The sequence below is a fragment of the Coffea arabica genome, chromosome 6c (genome assembly GCF_036785885.1).
Source record: "Coffea arabica cultivar ET-39 chromosome 6c, Coffea Arabica ET-39 HiFi, whole genome shotgun sequence".
In the NCBI taxonomy this organism is placed as follows: Eukaryota; Viridiplantae; Streptophyta; class Magnoliopsida; order Gentianales; family Rubiaceae; genus Coffea; species Coffea arabica.
This window is the reverse complement of record NC_092320.1, coordinates 51805332-51829574: the sequence shown is the minus strand read 5'-3', so window position 1 is coordinate 51829574 and position 24243 is coordinate 51805332. Positions and strand designations below refer to the sequence as shown.

Below are 24243 nucleotides of genomic sequence, written 5' to 3'. Positions count from 1 at the left end.
CCATAAAAAAAATGTAGATGTTTGGTGTAAGCTTTTCCTGTCACTTCATATATTTTCAAATTTACCTATGTCATCCATTATCCACTACATATAATCAAATAATACATAAATTCATTTAGCCAAAAGTACCTCGCTCCAAACTTACCTATGTCATCCATTATCCACTACATGTAATCAAATAATACATAAATCCTATTTAGCCAAAATTACCTCACTCCACGTGATAATAAAGCCTTCTCCGTACGCAGATGTTTGGTGTAAACTTTTTTCTATCACTTCGTATATTTTCAAATGTACCCATGTCATCCATTATCCACTATTACCCATATTCAACCGACATATAAATTCTATTCAATCAAAATTACTCATTGCACACTCTCTTTTACCTATCCCACTCAACTACTCTCTCCTTCCTTACTGTTGCATCATCTGGCGTGCCATATATAATTACGTTTTTTTTAACTTAGTTTTTGTTAGATTCTTCTCTACTCAATCAACCTTTTTCCTAAATTTTTCTAACTTTTTTCCACAACCAGTAACTTTAATGCTTTTTTACATGGTTCCTCTTCCATAACTAAGTGATTGTTGCTCTCGCATGTGTGACATCAAATTCATCATCTAAATGTCTCTAAATCAGAAATCAGTGCACTGAATATTACTTTATATATATATATATATGCATACCCTTTTATTTGTACGCATCCAAAAATATATATTTTCAGAATGACCATACACGTAAAGTGTGTGATTATTACATTTTTTTTTAAATATATGCATACCCTTTTATCCGCACACATCCAAAAATATATATTTTTAGAATAAACACACACATAAAGCGTGCCAAAAGCACTACTTAAATATAAAGTGTAGTCTAACAATTATGGACAGTTTTAGTAGTAGTTGGATAATTACATAAAATTCTAACTCCACAACCTCCCCACTAACTTAGTTAACTCCCTCATATGACTTCCCACTATCATGTGATTAGGATAAGGTAGGACATTAATATCAGATCCTAAAGAGATAAATGAAGTATTTAAACTACTAGTAAAATAATGAATAATATTACTCAATTAAATAGTTTTAAGCAAATAAAAGACAGGAAAATTCGGGTTTCACATTCCACGCAGTAAAAGCTGGAAGGGAAAATAAAAAAAGAAGAATGTGAAAAAAGTAAATAAATAAAAGCAAAGCATAGCAGTATTTAACGCACTGCAAAGCAGCAAGAGACTTTCCCTCCATCCCTTTTACAGTTAAACTTTGCCTCGCTCGTTCCCCACCCTGGCTCCTCTAGGCTTCATTGCTCTGTCCTGGTCCATCAGCGAATTTAAAACCCTAAAACCCCATCCGTCAGATGGCAATCCTTGAGAGCCAAAACAGAAAATTTTCTCACTTGTTTTAGATATCAAAAGCTGAGGTATCAATCATATTCACCCTGCAAAGGTTCGTGTCATTTTGTCCGACAACAATTATAGTATTCTTTAATGATGATTATACTGTTTGCATTTTGATTTCAATTTGATTTGATTGATCGACATTTGGTTTTGGTTTAATGGGTTCTTCAGATTGCTGAAGAAGAATGGTTTGGTGCAGTAATTGCGCAAAAAATATTCAGCGGCCAGACTATGTTGATGGCAAGATGTAAGGCCTTTTTAATCCTAAATTTGCTCATTTCTTAAACCCTTTTACTAATTTTTTTTATGATTTACTATTTTGTACATATGGATGTCTATTAGGGCTCATCTAGATTATTGATGTTTGGAAGATAGAGGATTGTGTGATCCGAAGAGGAATGTTTCGATAGTGTCATTCTTATTGTTTCAATCCTGCTGTTGATTCGGTGGACAAGTTCTTGATGAGAATGATTTTGGTGCTTTTCAGAGGGCTGTTTTTTGTTGTTATCTTATTGTTTCAATTGTTTATATGTAGATATTATTCATTTTTGCGATGTGTTCATGATGAGGACCAATTTTGGTGGGCCCTTTTTATTGACATTTTAAAGTTTAAGTTTTGTTTTATGCGTAGTTGTTGTTCACATTTTGGATGAGTTCTTGATGATAATGATTTTGGTGCCTGGGAAAGGGCTGCTTAAACTGTCATCTAATTGTCTAATTTTTTAATCGGTAGATGTTGTTCATTATGTGGACGAGTTCTTGATGAGGATAATTTTTCTAGCGAACCCACCTTTTCAAAGAATGCAGCTGGACAGGTGTGCTTCCTTTTCACGGCATTGGGCTTAGTTTATGATTTTCAGTTCTGTGAAATCTTTGAGCATTGTAATGTCTTTGTTGTCTGTTTATGTTATTCAATTCTCATTCGACTATTATGGCCTCTCGATTTGATATGCTTAGTCTGCATTATACTTGTAAGAACAAATCATTTTTCTTTCTTTTTTTTTAACACCAAAAAGAGTTAGCTTTATGATTAGAAGAGCAACTAAGGGGTAAGCCACCATAAGTACAGCAGAACTGCAGTTTACAAGCATAAACCTACTAAGAGCAAAACTATGAAAGCAAAGAATGATTACTGAGTACAGAGAAAACTAACAGGATTTGCTGATCCAAATCCCAACTGATACTCAGCTCCCAATTCCTCTTGCGATGCTCCACTCTGGTAAAATTCATCAGTGGGAACTTAACTTCATTTATCACTCTTTGAAACACAACAGAGCAAGGCCTGTTAATCCTTTGACAGATTACACGATCCCTAGGATGAGATACTTGATAAACAGCCACTGTTAGGGCTAATCTGCATTCATGTACACCACCAAACAGATTTTATCTGTCCATTGAGAAGCACCTCTATAAAGTAAACTCAGAGCTTGCACCTATCTCCAAATCTGACAAGAAAATTTACAATGAAAAACAGTAATATACTGTTTCATTTGTTGAACGACACAGTAAACAGGTGTAGTTATCTACCATACCCCAGTTTTTCATTCTAGTCAGAGAGAACAGTTTATCCCTCCAGACCAACCATAGAATGTAAGCAAATCATGGAACAGAAAACTTTATATCAAACAACTTTATGCCACTGGACACAACTATGACTTTGCTGTAAAGATTTGCAAGTCGAATTCACATTAAAGTCCATCATTTGATAGGCTTCCAGACCAGCTTTTGATCAGTAAAGGGAATAAAGCTGAGGGTGTAAAAATAATCATTAGACTGATTGGCTCCAGTCTTATGAACTTTCAGGTCAATATCATGCAGAGTCAGAAATGAAAGATGATTCAGGATTGCTTACAAGTACAATAATGTAAGAAGTGGCCTCAGTTTCAAAGGGCTAATTATGTTACTGAACCCTTGGTAGGCTAAAGAAAAGACCATAGAGAAGATTTAACGATCAATAATATTACCATACTCATTTGGTGTGTTAACTTGCTGGATTGATGTGATGGAATCCAAACTTGACCTGAATGTCTGTTCAAGAGGCTTGAGCCTGGGCCTGAGCTTAACTGGAGGAACCTAAGTAGTCTGGTCCTGGTCCTTGGTAAAATTGGGTGTGGATACCTCTATATGGTTCATCCTTCACACTGTTATAATGGAAATCAGTTATAGATTTTTGGTAGGCAAACTAGAAGAGAAACAAGAATTGAAATAGAGAACGGATTAAGGAAATTCTACTTGTAGAAACCATGAATAGTGGAGAGGTGACTGTTATTAAATTGATCCACTATCACCTACTTAGGCTAACTTAAGTTTATTTCTAGAGTCAATTGTCAGGAAATTATGTGAAGACTGTTCAAAGTGATTACTCAGCATCACGTGAAAGAATATTGACTGAAGGTATATTTTCTGTTTCTTTCTCATTCACTTATTCGAAGGATGAGATTTAGGCACTTCTTTAGGTACTCTCTTTGATTGGTGTGGTTTGTGGATGTGCTTGTCTATTACAGGTATCTAAATTTATGGATTACTTGCTTTTTGTTTTCTGAATCAGGAAAAAACAAACATGTCAAATTCATTTTTGCAAAGGTATAATTATGCAGTACAAGGTTCAATGCATGGAAGTAAACAGAAGGTGCACTCATTGGAAAACCATTTTAACATCCAAATAATATTCCAAAAGTAGCCTTAAATGTGAGGCATTCAGATGCATGCATGTGGTGACCTAATCATAGAGAGTAAAATGTGGTATCACACTAGCACATGGTGAACTGGATGACTTGGAACTTTTGTTGGTTAGGTTTATCACTTGTTTTATCTTTCTTTCTATTAGTCAGAAATAAAAACACAAAGAGTAGAGTAACAAATAAAGGCATGATTTGTGTGCTTCTTATCATCTTCTTCATGCACCGTGGTCATTGATCTGGAAGCTAAACAAGATCCATCCATCGGCTGTCTGATTTCTTTTGTCTTTGCAGCATATAATGGTATAGAAAGTATAATGTATGCCTTGGGTATTGATGGTGGTGATTCTATATCTCGCCCAGCTCTGGCCTTTTATACAGTATGGCTTTTCTATTGAGACTCTTTTTCGGAAAATGCTAGACTTTATTGATGTTTTGGAATTTAACAAATACCAAACTTCAGATTGCAGTTGAGCGGAATTTCACAAGGGGCCGCAGAAAAGAGCAAGTTGAGGCTGCTTGTCTTTATATTGCATGTCGGTGAGGAATTGATCTGAAAACATTTTGTTTCTTGAGCCATTTTTCTGATAAAAATGGAAAATTATCCCTTACGAAAGGCTTATCATGGACAGTAGATGGAAATCTTTAGGATGAGGAAGAGAAATGCTTTTTGTCTGTTATGTTTTTGAAGTTGAGCAGAAAATATAGCATTTCTTCATTGAGAGAGGAGGACGACTATAAGTAGAAGTCATGTATAAAGAGTAATATCATCTCTGGTATCATACAAAACAGAGATATAGGTATACTTTGGGGACTTCTGTTCATGGATGTTTTTGTAGTTGGCTATATCAGTCATTGTTGCCTCCAGGACTGACCCTGAGGCTTGCCTTGATAGAACATGAAATTTGCAAGTTCAATCCCAATGTCTTCATTGAAATTTGAAATCTGCACATGAGATATCCAGCGTCTGATGTTCATACAGTAGTATCCACAACCCCTTTTACGGAAGGGTAGTTGTCAGATAAATGTTTTCTTCTCCTTTCAAACCTTGAGACTTTTTTGCTTGCTTCCCAACCTTCAGCAATAAAGTTTCTGTTGAATAAATCTAAACCTTGTGGAAAAATGTTTTTAACCTGCATAAATTTATTTCACGCATAGCACCTAGGATGCAAGACCAACTTAGTAAACTTGCATTTGTTGCATGGTCTTTTTTCATTCAAGAGAGTAGAAAGTTTTTATTTTTCTTTTCAATACTTATTTTAAGACTGTAGTTTTTTTTTTTTAAATCGCTCTGGCCTGATTTGAATTACTACTTCCCTTTTAAGACGTCCAAACATGATAGCAACCTTTCCCAAAATGTATGCACTTTTCCGCCCCTATTTGCATCCTTGTGACAGTTAGTTCCGCAAAACTGACAAAAGTGAGAAGCTGCAGTGAAAGGTTGAAGTTGGCCAAATCGGGTACGAAAAGTCATTTAATAAAAGGTAGTTGAATCGGGATCAAAAAGTCATTACAGTATGAGTGGGCATTAGGAAATAGATGAATTGAGCTCTTTAATCTTGCTTAAAACTCAGTTGATAAATGACAAGACAAAATTATATTCTTAATATTTGGTTATAGAAAGTGTCATGTTTTAGAATCAAAGCAACTCCCTTTTAACATTATACTTCTTCTCTGCTAACTGTTTGTCTCTCTAGATCTGTTGCCTAAACTCCTTTTGACCCTTGGACATTGAACACTTTTGAGACTTCAAGGTCAAATAAAAGATTTATCCTTGTGTAATACATTATCTACGCAATAACATGTTTTTTTGGAATATCCAGTTATTTATGAGGAATCGAGATACTGTCAGTATATGTAAAACTTACGAGAATCATTTTTTACTTTTATGTGCTGCATGAAAGAGTAAAATGAGTTTGAATGAAGGATAAATAAAATTTTTTACTTCATTTTAGTTCTACGACGGCAACATCCGCTACCCAATTGCTACTTATAAAGAGAAGAGACGATTCCATTTAGCAAATGGATTTTATGTTTTTCAGTTGATTAAAAGGAAATTATGGTGGCAATATATCTAGCTCATTCTCCTTGGTGCAGGGCATAAAAGGAAATGATCCAAAACAGAAACAAAAATGGAAATATAGGGACTTTCCTCCTGTGTATTGGATCTCATTTCCATCCATAGCAATGATTGCATGAATAAAATATCTTCCTTGATCTCTATATAGCAGAATATGTAGTTCAAATTTGTGAAAACTGGGAAAATAATATTCTATACCTAAGATATTGAACCTTCTTTTATATAACTAATCAACAGGAATTGTTAGGTAGTCATTAACCTGTACTGACTGCCTTGCCTTTAATGCCAGTTTTACATGCATGCGTTATGCTTAAAATTTGGTCCATGTGACATGATCTTTTGATATGTCAGAATAGTATATGAGAGAAAATAGAGACTGTAACTCCACCTGACTTTCCACTATGTGGGGAACATATCCTGTCAAACAGATTTTTAATGCTACTAGATGAAATCATATAGTGGCTTATTACATCATCAATCTTTTTAAAGAATTCCAGGTGAATCCTTGCCAAAAGAACAGGATCAGCCTTTGCTACTGGGAGGTCAATGGAAAATATTTCAATTCTTAAAACCTATGCTATCCTTTAATTACTTTAACATTTCTTGATAGCCCTTTAGCAGTTGCTTTAAATTTTCTTGTAAACTCCTGGTCTCGGACACGACAAAATATGAGATGTCTTTTCTGTTTGAGATTGCAATTATGACTTGCTATTTTATATGCCACAGAGAAATAATGCACATTGTTGTTTGATAATATGAACTGTAGTTGCTGTCCTCCTTTTCTAAGACACTTTGATTTACGTATGGTGTGAATAGTGCTGTTAATCGAGCCGAGTATTTGAGTGCCGAGCTCAACTCGTGCTTAGCTCGAGCCAGGCTCGAGCTTGCTCAACTAAGCGGACGAGCCTTGAAGTGTGCTCGACTCGGCTCGCCAAATGGGACATGTGACTCGAGCTTGAGCTTGAGCTCAACTAGTTTATCACAAAGGAGCCGAGCTCACATGAGCTCGAGCTTGAGATCGTGCGAATTGATCACAATAAAAACCTGTAATCTTTCAGTTTCTATTCTTTTGACTTGTGAAATGACGTATATGCCCTTCCTTATCGAGCCCAAGCGAGCTACTCGAATAATAAACGATTCGAGCTTACTCGGCTCGTTAATTAATCAAGTAAATTTCTAGCTTGAACTCGACTCATTTACTAAAATTGATGAGCTGAGTTTGAGCCTTATCGAGTCGAGCTCAATTGAGTTTTCAAGCTGCTTGTTTTGTTTAACAGCCCTAGGTGTGAACATCCAAATTTAGATCCTGATATGCAATATTTAATCTATATATCTTTTTTCCTTTTGCAGGGAAAACAAAAAGCCTTACCTTCTCATTGACTTCTCAGAATACTTGAGGATAAACGTGTAAGCAATCTTTTTCACTCTTGACATTTCCAGGGCATTATCTTCTATTTAGTCACATTATTTGCACCTTGATCCATCGAGATTTTAGTGGCTTCTGCAATCAGATCTGTGGACATGTTTTGATTAGCTTGAATCATCTAGGCTAAATTTATAATGGCGTTTTGGTTTCACATAATTAATGGGGTACCTTTTTACTTTTTTGTGGGCTTCTCCTTAAAGTAGCTGTCATATTGTGGTTTGAATTTACGTTTGATCAAAAGAATGGGTGAAGGGAAGGCAATAATCCCTGTGATCTTTTCTCTTGTGTGGTTGCTTATATTGTTTGCCTCAAGCATTAAAAATACAAACAATTGAAAGTTGCACTTGTCTGGGGGAAGAGCGATATGACTGGCAATAGAAATTGCAAATTAGTGGATCTCATCTAGTTTAAAATTGGAAGGTCAGCTCAAGCTTGGAAGTGGACAGAATCTGGAATTTGATATAAATCTAATTGGTTAGTTCTCATCCGTAGCTTGTACATCCTGCATTCACATTTCTGTTATTTATCCGATTTGACAGTTGTTATTTTCAGTTTAAGGGGAAATCTGAAAATGCTACTGACTAATGTCTGTATCATTAGGAATTGCTTTTTATTTATCCGTAGCTTGTATATATAGACATTTTAATTTTTTTTTTTTGTAAATGGGATGTCTTGAACCCAGGGCATCCTACTTAAAATTGCTCCCACTTTACCACCCATCCCATCCCTCCCCTTCATTAGGAATTGCTTCTTGTTTACCATTGAGATGTCAAATAACTTGTTATTGAAAGTTTTAGCAGTTTGAGGCTTACATTTCATTAAGAAACATTGTTTAAATCTTTCAATATATTATTCTTGCTGTTTTCTATGGTCCAATGTCTGAAATATCCATTTTGTGAAAGAGGCAGTGATGGTTGTTTATAGAGATTTTTGGGATTGTGTGAGTGACTGAAATCCTCAGGCTATTATGTCGATATGCTGCAAAGTCATTGACTGGTTATTTTTTTGTTGCAGTTATATTCTAGGTGCTGTGTTTTTGCAGCTTTGTAAACTTCTAAGCCTGGAAGAACACCCAATTGTTCAAAAACCTGTGGACCCTAGTCTTTTCATTCATAGGTTTACTGACCGTAAGTAACTTTTGCATCTATTGTTTTCTGTTTTCTACTTATTCTGTTCACTTTTTTAATGTTTGTGATCTCTTAACCTTGTTTAAATTAGCCATCTTTCGAGAACAGGATCGGAAATTTATAAAATTTTTGAAACCATCAGAATCATATCCTTTATAATGTCTTCTTTTGCTCCCTTCTGGCAGCTGCCTGATGCTTAATGGGGCAAGAAAAGAAAGACATTCCCTGAAAAGAGTGTTTTTCTGTATTGAAAGCTTTGATCACTTGTATGACAATTCTCAAGTAGGATTAGTAAACAAATATGAAATTTGTACAAGGGAAATGATGCAATGCCACAATGTTTGATAAGGATAATTGTGGAGATGAAGTTAAAAAATAGATTAAAGAATATTTTAACTCAAAATTACATATCATTTTAATGCCTTTTTGCCGTACTAAAAGATGAAGTCAACCTAGAGCATCATTAACCATCTCTATTATAGGTCTATTTGGCGGAAGAAAGCCTATTGTTTCCAGGACTGCACTTCATATTGTTGCTAGCATGAAACGAGATTGGATGCAGGTTTGATATCACATTTTACATGTGTAAGTTTTATTTGTTACCTTGACCCTTACTAATGCGAATTGCAAGTGAGTGTCACTGGTAATGATGCGACAATTACCCAGTTGTGACAATGATTTTTAAATTGCTATCAGACTGGGAGAAAACCAAGTGGGCTGTGTGGAGCGGCACTCTACATATCTGCTCTTTCACATGGACTTAAGTGTTCAAAATCAGACATAGTAAGTCAAAATCAACTGGTATTCTACTTTGATTTAACGATATGATGTGTCTTACCTGGATCTAAATATGTTTTGCGGGGTGCAACTTTCAACTTCTTGTGTTATAGTTGTGAATCTTCTACTGCTTAAATCATGGGTTTGCAGAATCAGTGTCTTTAGTAGCATACCTTTTTAGTATGTGTCGTCATCCTTGAACCTGTTCTACAGTTTCTAGTAGATTACTCCCTTCATTCACTTTTTGGCTTGAAAATTGTTCTTATTACTTGGTATTTGCACATAATTTTTTATGCTCAGTTGATGCTTGCGTGTTGCGTTTCATTCTTCCATCCAACATTTTACAATTTTTAACTTCCTTATTTTCCTTACTACTATTATGGAAAGCTCCAGCTAATGTAATTCTATTTCAATTTTTATGTTGTATCTTGTATATCATTTATGCAACAAAATTGTTTGATTGTCTCCAGATAAAGGTTGTACATGTTTGTGAAGCAACATTGACAAAGCGGTTGATTGAATTTGAGAATACAGAGTCTGGGAGTTTAACGGTTTGTACTGTTTACAGTTCTACTACCACTGATGTTGAGAATTTACAACTTTATTAATTGCAAGAGCTTTAAATTGTTTTTAAGATCTCATTACATGGACAAGTATTGTATACCCCAATTCTTGTTGCTAGGAAAACATGGCAGGCTGCCATGCATGCTACTATTTATGTCCTTTACAACTACTAAAACATTATTCAGAAATTATACATTTGTACCATTGTCTAGACACAAGTTAGCAATTTTCTCGTAACATCTGCTTCATGCCTGCTATAGATGTTGGTATTTTCTATTCATTATTAGATTCCACTCGCTTTCCTTTTCATATTTTTATTGATTTGAAATGGTTCAATTCTTTTGTCATGCTTTTATAAATGTTAATAATAGATTGAGGAGTTCAACATGAGAGCAGAGGAGCTTGAGAAAGAAGAGAGGTTAAATAAACAACTATTCTCTGGGTCACAAGTATCTGAGAAAGCTGAATTGCTATGTGAACATAAGGGCAGTGGCAAGCCTCCCTTTGCCCATGGACTTTGTGAAAGTTGCTATAGTGATGTAAGTACTTGCTTCTTTCACCTATCATTTCCAATATGGTCAATTTGAAATTGTTGCTTGTATTTATACCTATTTTTTTATGCAGTTCGTTCAACTTTCTGGAGGACTTGATGGTGGATCAGAGCCTCCAGCTTTTCAACGGGCTGAAAGAGAAAGGCTATTGGCCAAGGAAGCTGCTTGTACAAATTGCACTATAACATCAGATGAAAACAACAATAAAGATTTGAATGTAATTATGATCTTTTCATAGTTTTTTTTCTGCCACCTTTTAGAGGTCATTGAACTGTGTCCATGGTACAAATCCTCGAAACATGGAGTAGATTGATTAGGCTGAATACTAATTAGAGTGGAAACATTGCCATTTTTAGGGACATTACTCTAATGTTCTGACTCAAGCTGTTAACATTAGGTGCTTTAATCTCAGGGATCCTCATATAATGGATTTTATTGTGCTCTTTAGGTACTCATATTACCTGGAATGATAAAGTTAGGATAATCCCATGCTCCATGCACTTGGTTGAAATTTTGGTCATTAATTGTGTTGGCTGTCTATGAGTTCTTTGGATCCCATATGCATTACAGGATGGATGTTAAGAGTATACCAACAATCAAAAGGAAGAATAATGTTTCCTTTGGAGCTTGCATATAACAGGACATTTGGCACTAGCAGTGAAGAGTTTTCCTTTTTAAACAAATATCTGTTGTCTTTCATGACTGTGGAAGATTCATTAGCATAACTATATTTGTTCAGACTAGAATCTTCAATTTCTTGTTCTGGTGGAAGTTGTGTGAATTAACATCGATAAATTAGATCCAGTTTTGCACTACAGAATTTAGACCATACCTTTCAGATCAAATTTTATGTTTATTTTAATAAACTGTAGAGATGTGGTAGCCATTCTGACATTTCATTGACATGAAATTTTGCATCAAAATGATTTTAAACCATTAGAAAACTGAAATCAACCAGGAATACCGAATCAGGTTTCCATTAGGTGTCAGAACATCATGACATGCTGGTTTTTCTTTCATTTAAGGAACTAGCAGAATGTATGCAGGTAAATTTGTGGAGCTGTATAACGAAATCGATGGTCTAGAGAAAAAATAGAATTAATTTCACCTTAAATGGTGCCTCATTTCTGATGGCATATGTGAGATGCAGTAATGGTGATTACAAAACTTGCTCGTAATAGCAAGTCCTTTTTGTTTTGGAAAAACCAAATTTATTTCTTGTTTTTTGTCATTTGAATACTATAGCTAGAACAATCGGTTATACCAGTGTGAAATCTCTCTTTTAATGTGGTGTCTTTCTGTATGATTTTCATGCTGTTAGTCTGATTGATAGTTTGTCATACTAAGCTCTGTGCATAGAAACTTTTCTTGGAGAGAGATGCATAGATGGGTCAATGCATCTTCTCAGTAAAAATCTCAATTTGCCTTTTAATATTGCTTTCAGTATTTTGTTGATCTTAACCCTTATTTATTCAGAATCTTTTCTTTTTCTTTTAAATATTCTCCTCTTTTTTGTCATTAGTCTGTCAAAGAAGGGAAAATCCAGAATGGCAGTGGAATTGAAAATTCACAGCTAACAGAGTCTGAAGCAATAGGTACTGAAGCATTTCTTTAGCTAGGGGACGTCATTTTAAAGTCGAATATCTGCTTCTAAACATATAAAATGATCACTTTTGTCTCATAATTTTAGGTGCTGTCTCTCGGATTCCATCCAATCAGGAAAGTGATGAAAATAATTTGACTGTTATGGACTCTGGAAGTCCTGATGGCTGCAATGAATCAGAAAGCTTTTCTGATATTGACGATCTTGAGGTTTGTAACTTTTCCTTATTGAGATTCTTCAAATGGAACCATTCGTTTGCTGGTTTATCATTGTGATTTTGTTCTTGAATTAGAAAGAAAAGGACAATTGACATGTTGGATAGAAATAAATGGAGGCTGACTTTGGGAATACATTCATCTAGTAAAATTATTGATTTAGTTATTTTTGTTTTTTGGGCTTGATTGTAATCATAAGTGGATATGTAAAATAGGCATCAGCTGTGGGCACAGCTTTGTTATGTGAATACAAAATTATAGTTCTCCACAGACTAGGAACACTTGTAGAGGTGTAGAAGTGCCCTTTTTTTTGCTAGCCTCTTGCAATGGACTGGTTAGCACCTGACTTTCTTTATTTCCAATTCAAATGTAAAATTTCCAAGTCTTTCTTAGAAGCATAAATATTGATAGGTTGTGTTATATTTTCAAGGTCCCCTATGGGTGCCACCTGCTAAAAGGATGTGAACCAGACTCTTTCTCACAGTCTCTTAATTGGCAAAATTGGCAACTACTCTGTGCCAGGTAGTTTATTGATAACAGACTAGAGTATTTGAAAACTCTGCACTCGCTTGTTGTTCATGAAAATCTTCTGTTTGAAAACTTTCTTTTACTTCTCTCAGTCCAAAAAAATTTCAAAAATACCACAAAGGAAACAGGATAACACACAAAAGCATACTCAAGAATCAGAGATACCTTCTCTCTTCTTGTGGACGTGCCCCAACATTTGAGCAGTCTTTTGCCCCATTCCCTGTGTGTTCTGGCTCACTCAAAAGGGTCCCTAAGGCATACAGTTCTGCAGGAATCTTCCAACATTATAACAGAGCCAGATTGTAGGTTTTCTTGCACATAAAATACCAATTAATATATTTCTTTCTCCTCAATTTGCAATCTTCAGAAAAAATTTCTGTGAACCTGAGCTTCCCATCTAGAAAAGCTTTTTATTTTTTATTTTGAGATCTGCCTCCAAAATGTGCTTTCGTGAAAAATCAGTGTTTCCATTTGTTTCATGTCATGCATTTTGCAGAAAAGCTCTCCTTATTCTATTAACCTTCCATAAAAGGCTACACGCCTTCTTTTATTCTTTACATTTAATTCTGGTGTTCAAACTCAGATACTTTTCTTTCCCTTTTTAGTGGGTCTCATGGTGCACCGGTTATTTTCGTGGAAGATATTGTATAGGAGACGTCCTACAGATTAATGGTTTGAATGAGTGACGTAAACTAGTTCATAGCAACCTTGTTCAACATTTATATGTGCTGCTTCATCCTGAGTGGCTATTATGCAATGTTTACCGTTCTGACTATATGACTTTAATGTTGTTCTGAAGATCTGTATTTGTTACTGATTCTAAGGCATGCAACCTCTTTCTGGTTGATCCTAATAACCCTATTTCATCTTTGGCAATATGCTTATTTCATCTTACCTTATTTTTGGCTCTATTTGTGATCACATGTTGCTTACAAAATAATTATGAAGTTACTTCACTGCTTGATACCGGAATTGCTAGTTTCAAAATTTTTCTATATTGTTGGCGGACACGTATAACTTGCTGTCACGTGTTTTATCGAGTAATAAGCTGAGACATGTACTTTCTCATTCTTTAACACCCCTGCTTTTGCATAGTATCATTTCCACCCTGATGCCCCCTTTCTTCTCTTTTCTTCTTGTTTTTCTCCTCTCTTTGGCTTTTGTCCCTTGATATATATGCAAGAATAGTCTGTCAGATATGATTTTTGGTCTTCCTCACTTTGTCAAATATTTGCACTTTGGAGTTATAAAATATTCTTACTTCCCCATGGCAACTTTGGGCAGGTGGATGGGTACCTTCACAATGAGGAGGAGAAGCACTACAAGAAGATTATTTGGGAGCAAATGAATAAAGAATATCTTGAGGTGATGTTGAATTTGTTATTCAGAGCAATGTATACAAATATTTTAAATGACCTTTCTATATCTCTAGTTCTCTAAGAATATTTTGGAGCATTATTACAAGAATTATCCTTCTGAAGTTTTAAAACAGTCAAGATATAATTTTTATATGTCTTCGTGGAAAATCAATGTTTTGGTCTAAAGAAGCAGCTTTTGGTTATTATATTTTCTATCAAAATGTTGCATGCAGATTTATGTCTATATTAGAGTGTAAGTGTGAAACAAATTTCTGAGAATCTTGGACCAGCAATCCTCTCAAAATTAATCGCTATTTTTATCATGTTATTTAATTTTTGCAACTATTCTTTGGAGGTTTGCCTCTTATATCACCACATTTAGCAAAATTTTCACCAGAGAGTAACTTTCATTGGTACATATTAGAAATTTCTGCTGTCAACTGATACAGGAGCAAGCAGCCAAGGAAGCAGCTGCAGAAGCTGCAAGGAAAGCTTTTGAGGCGAATTTGCAGAACTGTTCCGAGGATATGCAAGCTGCACAGAAGCTTGCTGCAGCAGCTTCAGCAGCTGTGGCAAAATCTAGAAAGGTAGTGTTTCAAAAATTCTTTTATAATTCATAAAGTTTCTTTATGTTAGACTTTTGAAACCTCCTGTGAATGTCTACTATTTGTGATTATTGAGTTTCTGAGTCATTTCAACTAAGTATGCATTCAGCCATGTCTTTTGTTCTTGTCCCTTGTTTATGCTGTATGCTTCACTTAAATGATATTCTCCCAGGCTGAATTTAGAGTTTTCTGACATGTATTCATTTCTACAGCATGCCTATATATCTAATGTGTCATATTTAAGAAGGGTGAGCGTACGAGGATCTGACTTGTTTCTGTTATGGGATTCCATGATGCTGACATATGCTAATTCAAAGAGTAAACTACAATTTAGCTCCCTGTTGTTTAGTGCTTGTTCACATAACCGTTCTATGGTTTTCAAAAGCTATACATAAGCCCCCCGTGCTTTGGACTAAAGTGTCAAAGTGATGGAGTTGTCCTCCATAGTGGAGCCAACTGAAATGTCGAGAGTACCCCAATTGTCAAGACAAGAACTATTTGTTCTATGCATAACAGAAACTATAGGAGGGCTAAGTAAAAAAGAGTTAAATTACAAGGGGCTAAAGTGTAATCACCCTACACTTATATATCTTGGCTGCTACAGTCATTTTAGTCTTTCAGTGGGGGTAAACTTGTCTGCTGCTTTTCAATTGGGATCTTTTTTGTAGAGGGAATTATTTTTTAACTACAGTCAATTTAGTTTTTTGATTGGGGTAATCTTGAGATTTCAGCTGGTTCTCTTATAGAGCACTCTTCCAGTTACTTTGACACTTTCTTCCAGCCAGGGCGAGGGGTGTTATTTATAGCTTTTGAAACCAAAAGAAGGTTAGGTGAAAAGGTGCCAAACCACTGGAGGCCAAAGTAAAATTTACCCTAGTTATAAGTATGAGAACTAATTTGTTCTATTTATCCAGGCAACCTACTGTAGTTATGATCTGTTAGGTAGAGATGTTGACTGATTTTTTCTGATTCTTCTGCTGTTATCCTAGCCATTGAATTAACAAACTAGCCTAGCAACTTCTTCACATTGGCCTAAACTTAAATTTAGCTCTTAGTAAGCATGATGCCATTGTAACAATCTCACATATTTGATGCATGAAAAATTTGAGTATTGTCATTTCCTGATTGAACAGTTATATACCAATTGCCATGAAGACTTTGAAAAGGATTGCCGATTGTTAATCTGGTGTGAAATGTTGCTAATCATCAATTTAATAGTTCCCGGAGAATCCAATCCTCAGTTTTCTAGTACCAGCATTTGGGCTTAGAAATCTACCAAGTGTCACTCCATTGTCTTCTTCTCATTGATTTTGCATGAAGAGAGACTTGATGTATTGCTACTTCTGACCCTGTTATACTTGAATTTTGGCTTTGTCCTACATGAGCTTTATGTTTGGTTATGTAATGCTAATCCATCTCCACTTTGGGTGGGGTTATTAAAATTTTGATACATCTACATTTTGTATGTAAACTACAAAATGCATATGGCCATTGGCCACAATTTTTGGGATTTTCATTAAATTTCCTACACTGACACATGCATTAAATTCATATGTTTAAAGATCTAGTGCAGATAAAATATGCAGAATAAGAACTGTAGTTTAAGTCTGAACAAGTAATCTATGGTGGAGTTGTTTTTGACCTAAACCATCCCAAGGTACTTAAATCAATGAGTTGATTCGGGGCTACATTATTGGATGTGGACATTGCAACTGCTAGCTTCATGTTTATTACGAGATTTATGTGGTTGAGAGGACAAAGATGGTGCATGTAGTCATTTGAGAGGACAAAGTTGGCTCTAACAAATTAGCTGTGCTGATCCACGTAAATTGAGAAAGCCTGGAAAGGCATTTGTCCATGTAGTCATTTGATGTGTAAGTTTGTAAAACCACAAATGATAGCCTGTTCAAATTTGAGACAGTCAGGATGCTCCAACTGCAGTAAATTTTTATATTTTTTAGTGTGGATAATTTAGGCAAAGAAATATGGAAACAATCTTACTATAGCTCTCTTTTCTTCTTATCAGAGGAGCATTTCCACTCAATAATCCACCCTCTTCTTTTTATCACTTTAAAGAAAAAGTATATGAACTTTCTTCAGCAAATGATCTTGAATTTCCCCGTGTTCCAAGAAGTGGCAGATCATTACATTCTGTTTTTCTCTGTTGCATTTTTTGTATTTAATATTTCTGAATGTGGTATAGTTACCTTTTCTCTCTTATAAAGTGCTAAGTGCTTTGTTTTTATTGTGATTTGAAAAATTATATATCATTCTTTGCTGTCATTTGCAGGAGAGACAACAAAAACGAGCAGCAGAACTGAGGAATTTGGGTCCTGCTCAAACAGCTGCAGAGGCCACGAGACAAATGTTGACTAGAAAGGTACACATGGAAAATGTAGGAATACCACGTTGATTGTTTCAAATTTTTATTGTTTATCCGGGATTTCTTATGTTGAAACTGGAACCATTTTTGGTGCTGTCAGTTTGTTTCTGCCATAGAGCTATATAGCTATACAAGAAAATAGAAATGTCTTCTGATGATATGTATACTCACTTTTGTAGAGACAGTGTACACTGGGGGAATCGCTAAATAGTTTTATATAGGCGATTAAATGTTCAACTTAGACTGAAATTTTCTAACAATTATTGGAAGGCAAATAACTTTCAATGTGTGTCTCAGAATTAGTTACATTAGCACGTTGTCCAAGTAGCAGAAGTCAAACCAATCAAAGATGAGTGCTGGTAACAGCATATTTAGTGTTTCTAGGGAAGCTTGGAAAAAAAAAAGATAGAGGAGATGTTTCAGGATTTGAAGATTCTTTCAGACTATGAAGTATAGTGATTTAGGAACTTGAGTCCTTGTTTCTAGAAAGAATCATTGAAGTAGATAAGAACTCATTCAGTTGTTAAGTACCATATTCTTGTCTGTTTTGTCAAGTCTTGCACACTATTAGCTCTCGTTGTCTGCAGTTTCTGTAAGTACCACATAAACAGCACATTTTTTTTTGGTAAGCCATTCTCCCTTCATACTTGTAGTTGGAATTTATTCAATGAAAATTTTCTTTCTATATTTCCAATTATCTGCAAAAAAGGTCTGCTGTAGTTTGTTAGAATATAACCTCCATCCTTTGACGTCCAAGTTGTGACACTTCTTGTCTATTTTCCTTTGGGGGTCTGCATGATTTTTTTTTCCTCATGTCAAGTGTTTTTTCCTTTATAAACAGTATGCCTTTTTGGTCATGTTTAATTAGGCTTCAGCATTCAGAACATTGAGATGCTCTAAGGACTATTTCCCAGTTTCCTAATTTACTCTAGGTTTTTCTTCAGATCATTGTCCATTATAATACAGCTATCTATTTTGTACATCTTGAGTCTATGCAGTCAGCTACTTATTTGATAAAAGTGCTCAGAAGTACTAAAGAATGGGAGTATTGATTAGTTTGAAAAGCTGAAGAACATCTAAGGGTCTTCTAGTTGAGGTTCAGATATTCAAATAACAGCCTTAGTTAAACAAACGAACTTGTAGTGTTTGGAGACACCATAGCCTGTTCTTGATCAAATTGAACTGTCATTAGCACATGAGAGTGGCATGTACATGAACCAGATGAAGATAAAAAATTCCTGTTATACATATCCCCATGGAAACCTAGGTAAGCACATTTTTTTGGAGTTATGTCAATTCCTTGACTCTTTTTTATTTTTTTCATTTTTATGTGCTCAATTTTTTTGGAAGGTCCATCAACAAAAAGTGTTTTGTTTGGTTGGAGGTTGGCATTTTATTCTTTTACGATATATGTATTGAATCACCTTTGGGGCTGGGCTGTATGAAGATAATTCCATTGTAAATTTAGCATCTTAAGTGTGACAAGTACTAACTGGTGGGTTTTCCGCATGATGAGATGTGCTGCTATGTATTACACTTCTGTAAATTTGCTGATAAATAACCTAGCCTTCAAGTGCCCACAAAAATCTCTTGGTCTGCTGATTCACCAGTATCTTTCATAACAAAGAGAAACACTGCTATTACAAAGAAGAGTGAAAGCTGTTTTGGTGCAGAGCAAGAGAAGCTAAAGAGTAGTAACAACAAGAAACATGTGCTGGATATATGCTCATTCACTAAAATTTAGTATTAGCTAGTAATGTTAGCTTAGTCTGGCTAAGGTTTTGAGTAGCTTAATGTGGACCAGAAATCATAAAGTTAGCTTTAACTGAGATGCATAAGCATTAAGTGTATTTTTAGTTCATCTCCTCAACATATATGTTTTAAGGAATGGGGTTACTTGCGATTTTCATTTTCTAGTCTTTTTACCTTTATACCAATGAGAGTACTCCCGCCTTCACTGACCCAAAATGAACATTAACTTATAAAAATCTTAACAAATAAATTAGACTTCCATTATGAGTTGTCTTTGGAGTTCTTGTTTGTCCAATTTCTGTTTCCCAGTTGTGTATTTCACTGCACTAGTGCTTGTAATAGCAGACATGATGTAGCAAATGGGAAATGTTGATGATTAACAGCTAAGGTAATTGGGGAAGAAAATAAAAGAGCAAAGGCAGAATTGAAGCTTGAAAGCTCTCTGCAAATTCTCGAGTTTTGATTGACAAAAGGCTTAACTGAAACATACAACTGAGCCCCCTTTTATTGACAGAGTCCTTCCCTTATTATTCGAAGTCATAATCCAACTTAAATTCTAATCCTTAAAAGATGACTAAGAAGGAGTAGCTTCCTACTACACTCTAAAATTTAAACAGATCCAATGCATATAAAACTCTTAAAATAAATCTAAAATAATTCAAAACAAACAAGATAACTGTTGGTCCTGCATCAGGGTGTGGCAGGACTGGAGGGCAATCAACAGGCTTTGGTTGAAATGGATGTCAGCTGCCTTAATTTGCAACCTTAGTATGTTTTATCCATTTGATGGTCCATAATGAAAGGCATTTATTGGATATTAGTTCTTGATGATTGTACGAGTTTCTTAATCATGGAGGAGTGGTCATTATTTAAGAAACTAATGTACAATTGGAATGTTGAGACAATTATGCAACTTGATCCCTTAAACAGATAGGCAAAGTACAGAAGGTCGTGGAGCAAGGAAAAAGGAAAGAACAAGTTGTATTTCGTCAACATGTTTTGCTTGCCACTTTAATTGCAAAATGCCACTGGTCCTTGATAGTCACACATGCTATGAATTTGAAATGAGGGATTGACTTTGGTTTGGAGAAGAATAATCTTGGTACAAATTGTTTAATCTGGTTGATAGCCTAGACGTACCAGTTGGTGGAGAATTCATCCTCTACACTTGAATTCTTATTTATTTTTGAATCTCTACACATGATGTTTTGCTCATTAATTTAGTGGATCTTGAGATCATCTACTAATTAGGTTCAAATCACTGGTTCCATTAGCTGTCATTCTTTTCCTAAAGCTTAAAATAAGAACTTTGAGGGTTTCTATTCAAAAGCTTAGGAGAATAATAGTGCCTAACTCAACAGCTTGTTTCTATAATCTTCATGAAACTGATAGGAAACAGGTTGCAATTTTTAATGTATGTAGTCAACAGGGGCTATATTACAGCCTTTAAGAATGATGTTTTTGGTGCAAACTACATTATATTAAAATTTTTGTGAAATTCATTATACATGACCTTTAGCGTAAACTAATCCACTTCATTCTACCAAAATATTGGGCCTTTTTGTTTTGTTGTTTATCTGTCTTATTGGACATTACTTTGAGTATCTTACTTTATTTGTGAACTAATGCACATCGTTGTTCTTGTATTGCAGAGATTGAGTTCTAAAATCAACTATGATGTTCTGGACAAACTTTTTGAAGAATCTGTATGTTTTTCTTCTCTTTTCCTCATTTTCTGATCCATCAATAGGATATGCTGCTCTTTTAGTTGTAGTTTTCCTTCTCTTTGATCTTATTTGCGTATCCAACAATCTGACATGTTGCTGTTCTAGCTATAGTTTTTTTTTTTTTTTAATGAGAGAGTACATAATTCAGTAAGTAGAGTATTACCATTGGAAAATCATCAAGCTGGCAGCTTGGTGACAAATATATTTACTGAGCTTGGGGTTTTCAAATACATACTAAACTGAGACATAATATCTAATCAATGGCGTCAATCTTAAATTTGGAAAAATCACCTTGTTTGGTGTCTGCTTGTTGGAGAATTGGGGATCTTGGTCTTTTGTGCCCTCTCCATCACCAAGATCTATAATGGATCACCATCTTCGATTGTAAACCTCTAAATATGAATATTGGCGGACGCTGAAGAATGAAACGTATATGAGAAAGAAAGAAGAAAAAAGTAGGTTCCTCTGGATAGACTTGTCATAAAAGATTTTGCACATTAAAAGTTTTCATTAAAAGATTTTGCACATTTTGCCATTCTATACTGCTTGCAGTCTGGTGGTAGGGGATGCTAAACCTTTTGCTCCCTCAACTTTGTGTCAATTCATGTGCATTACCCAGATATAAGAACTTGAACCTAAAAGGTTACAAAGGGCAAGACTTTTGATGACTTTATTCACCACCTTTCTGGATGCCTTTCTTCAATGTGATAGCATTATTTTTCCAGTATTTCGCCACATGTATGTCAGATGTTCGAAGCAACCATTCCAGGAAAAAATATTCATCATCGGGCTGAAGTAATTTATTATTTCTGTCAATCTGCCTTAAAAATGTCAAATGTATTGAAAGATCACATGGAAAACTTCAATGTGTCAGATGTGAAACATGCAGGATTCAGTTTTACAGTGCAAGTCAAGAGCTTTTCACATTATTCATCTCCATTTAGTGATACTCTATTGACTCTTCATATTGAATAGTTTGATGGTACAACTAATCTGCCAAACATTTCAAGGAGCAAATTGTTCGGCTTCAGGTTGAAGTGATATGCTAGTTGTGTCAGTTGGCCTTATAATGTCAATGGACAAACTTAATATAGAAATCGCAACCTGTGCTGGCGTAAACCTTTTGCCTACTGCTTAATTTTTAAGTAGAAAAAATAAATCTGTTTTGTGTTGGAAGTTTTTCTGTCATTCACTATGTCGGGGTTCATAAGTTGCTGTACATTCTGTCAATTTTCTAAAGCTTCGGTTGTGATGATCCTACTGTTGATCTTGTGGCTAATCCGACAACGAATATCTGCATCATGACTACTAGCTTATCATGCCTGATATGCCTACTCCTGGTCCTTGTAATTACTCACTAGCTTCACGTAATATTTGGCACATGTAAAGATGCTTTAGAATTGATCAAATTCATTAGAGAAGTTCTTACAGTACTATGAATCTTTGATGCCCTAATATTCTCTGCTGTTTTCTATTGGTACTTAACCTAAGTCTTTCACCTTATATACAATGAGATGGCAAACAAAAAAAGGGTGGCATCTTTTATTGAACTTCTGATCATCACATGACAAATGTAGTATGCAAAAAGGTCCACCTTTCAGTCCTGTTCTAGTTTCTTTACTGAATTCCAATATATAATGTGAATTGAACTACCTCATCAGCTATGTGATACATAAATTGTGAGGAAAGTATGATGCATTTTTCTGACATGTTGATTCATCTCCATTTCCAGTGGAGCATAATGACAAACATGGTCAAGGTATAAGTTGATGATGCAGTCCTCCCTGCTCATGCTTTTCTGTCATTTTGAACCCACTGAATATTTATATCTTTGGGACAATAATTCTCAACAGATTTGTGAACTCCTTTTCTTTTCCCCATACACTGGGGGTGCTACTCGATAAAGTCGGTCCAGGACTATCTGATTTTTCAGCAAGAAGGCAAATTCTACTGTGTAAAGGAGAGCAACGATTCCTTAAAGATGACATTTTATCGTTGGTTGATGTTATGCTGCTGTTATAGCATCATAGGAAGGCATTTTTTCATTCACCTATTTGTGTCAGCCAACTCATTTTTCTGCAAATTAAAAGAAGTGAAGTGAACTAAAGAGTCAAGCTTAATTCTGGTGGATGATATGATAAAGATATAAAATTTAATGGTTGTGCGTAATGATGAATCTCTTCAGTGTCTTCCAAGTATGCAAACAAAACAGCGGAAGAGGGTAAAATATGCTATTACGGGCTTTAGAACCTAACACTACATGAAGAAGAGCAAGACAGTAAACAGGTTCATCTTTGTCATATTCCTGCCTTAAGTATATTCATGTATGAATACGTTTGTTTGAACAGGTTGTCCCAGACAACTCAAAGCGAACTCGATCAACGATTGCTGCTACTCCCGGTGATGATAAATTGCCAGATGATTGCAGGAGTCCAGCTTTGGATGATAATTGGGAAGCAGATTGTGCCGCTGAAGGCGAAGATAATCTGGGTGTATATTATGACGATGTACAAGAAGAGTATGCTTATGATGATACTTTTGATGATAGCCATTATTAAGAGATGAATTGATTATAAATTTTTTCCTTTCTTGTCAACGGCAAAATTAAAAAGAAAAAGACGTAATAAAACCTTATCATAGTTGTTTGATGTGCTGCAGCAAACATTACAGAATTTTGTTGTTCATAATTCATCTTTTTTTCTTTACTGTTCAATGTATATTCTCCGTTTTCTCTCCTTTCTAGTGTTGTGTCCTATATTAGCCGTGTTGTTTCCTGCCAATACTGTGGAAGTTCGGAGATAGTTGTTGTCACCTGTCAACTTTCAGGATGCAGAGAAGGCTTTGTTGAACTTGATAAGAATTGCTTTGATTTGAAAGTGCTAAACCGTGGTTTCATTTCTGGAAGAAATAAGCTTCAAGAGCTTAAAATGGATTAGGTGATATCTTAGAAGTTACATGAACCAATAAATCAGGCTTCATTTCCCGAAGGTATAAGCTACTAGAGCTAAAAAAATCACTGTTTAATTTTAATGGCAGGGACCCATAAAAACATTATTTTCAATTGAATGTAATAGCTCAACTTGATTTTCTTATTCATCAAACAACAAATTAAGTTAGCAAGCGCCCTTTAAGCGGCTAAAGTCATTCTCTTCACATGGTATATTTCCATTGAAAAAGAAATCTTTTCTTTTGAAATCTTGTATTAAGGAAAGTGTTTTATCAAAATCTTTATCTTGTATGTTATAAGAGATTTTTGGATATATATTAAAAATTAGTTTTTGATATTTAAGATTTCCTCTAAGGATTCCAAGAGTGGCTTATTCTCTATTTTTTATTCGATTATCAACTATAGCAAGGTCTATAGGTGTATTCAATCCTTCTCTAAATGTAGATCTAATAATCATATGGATAGAGCCTATATGAATCCATCCTATCGATTCTCTTATTTTTTCTGGTATTTTCTCTAATTTGCTGT

The 24243-nt window shown here is 35.0% G+C and overlaps 1 protein-coding gene across 5 annotated transcripts; it reads left to right on the top strand.

The window, feature by feature from the left end:
• The first annotated feature begins 1240 nt into the window (after positions 1 to 1240).
• LOC113693995 (transcription factor IIIB 60 kDa subunit) lies at positions 1241 to 23416 on the top strand. Of its 5 annotated transcripts, none has more exons than XM_027212820.2 (20): positions 1250 to 1443; positions 1566 to 1641; positions 2128 to 2209; positions 3713 to 3788; positions 4367 to 4452; positions 4536 to 4612; positions 7503 to 7559; positions 8593 to 8705; positions 9188 to 9267; positions 9402 to 9488; positions 9953 to 10033; positions 10418 to 10585; positions 10671 to 10814; positions 12120 to 12192; positions 12288 to 12409; positions 14228 to 14308; positions 14751 to 14888; positions 17197 to 17286; positions 20694 to 20747; positions 22501 to 22774. In XM_027212820.2, the coding sequence occupies exons 2-20, from the start codon at positions 1580 to 1582 to the stop codon at positions 22531 to 22533; spliced, it is 1704 nt and encodes a 567-aa protein (XP_027068621.1). In that variant the 5' UTR covers positions 1250 to 1443; positions 1566 to 1579; the 3' UTR covers positions 22534 to 22774. The 5 variants fall into 5 exon arrangements, with proteins under 5 accessions (XP_027068622.1, XP_027068621.1, XP_027068619.1 ...); XM_027212818.2 differs by lacking the exon at positions 22501 to 22774 and adding an exon at positions 23117 to 23416 and having other exon boundaries at positions 1303 to 1443; XM_027212821.2 differs by lacking the exons at positions 3713 to 3788; positions 22501 to 22774 and adding an exon at positions 23117 to 23416 and having other exon boundaries at positions 1241 to 1443.
• The last annotated feature ends 827 nt before the right edge of the window (positions 23417 to 24243 follow it).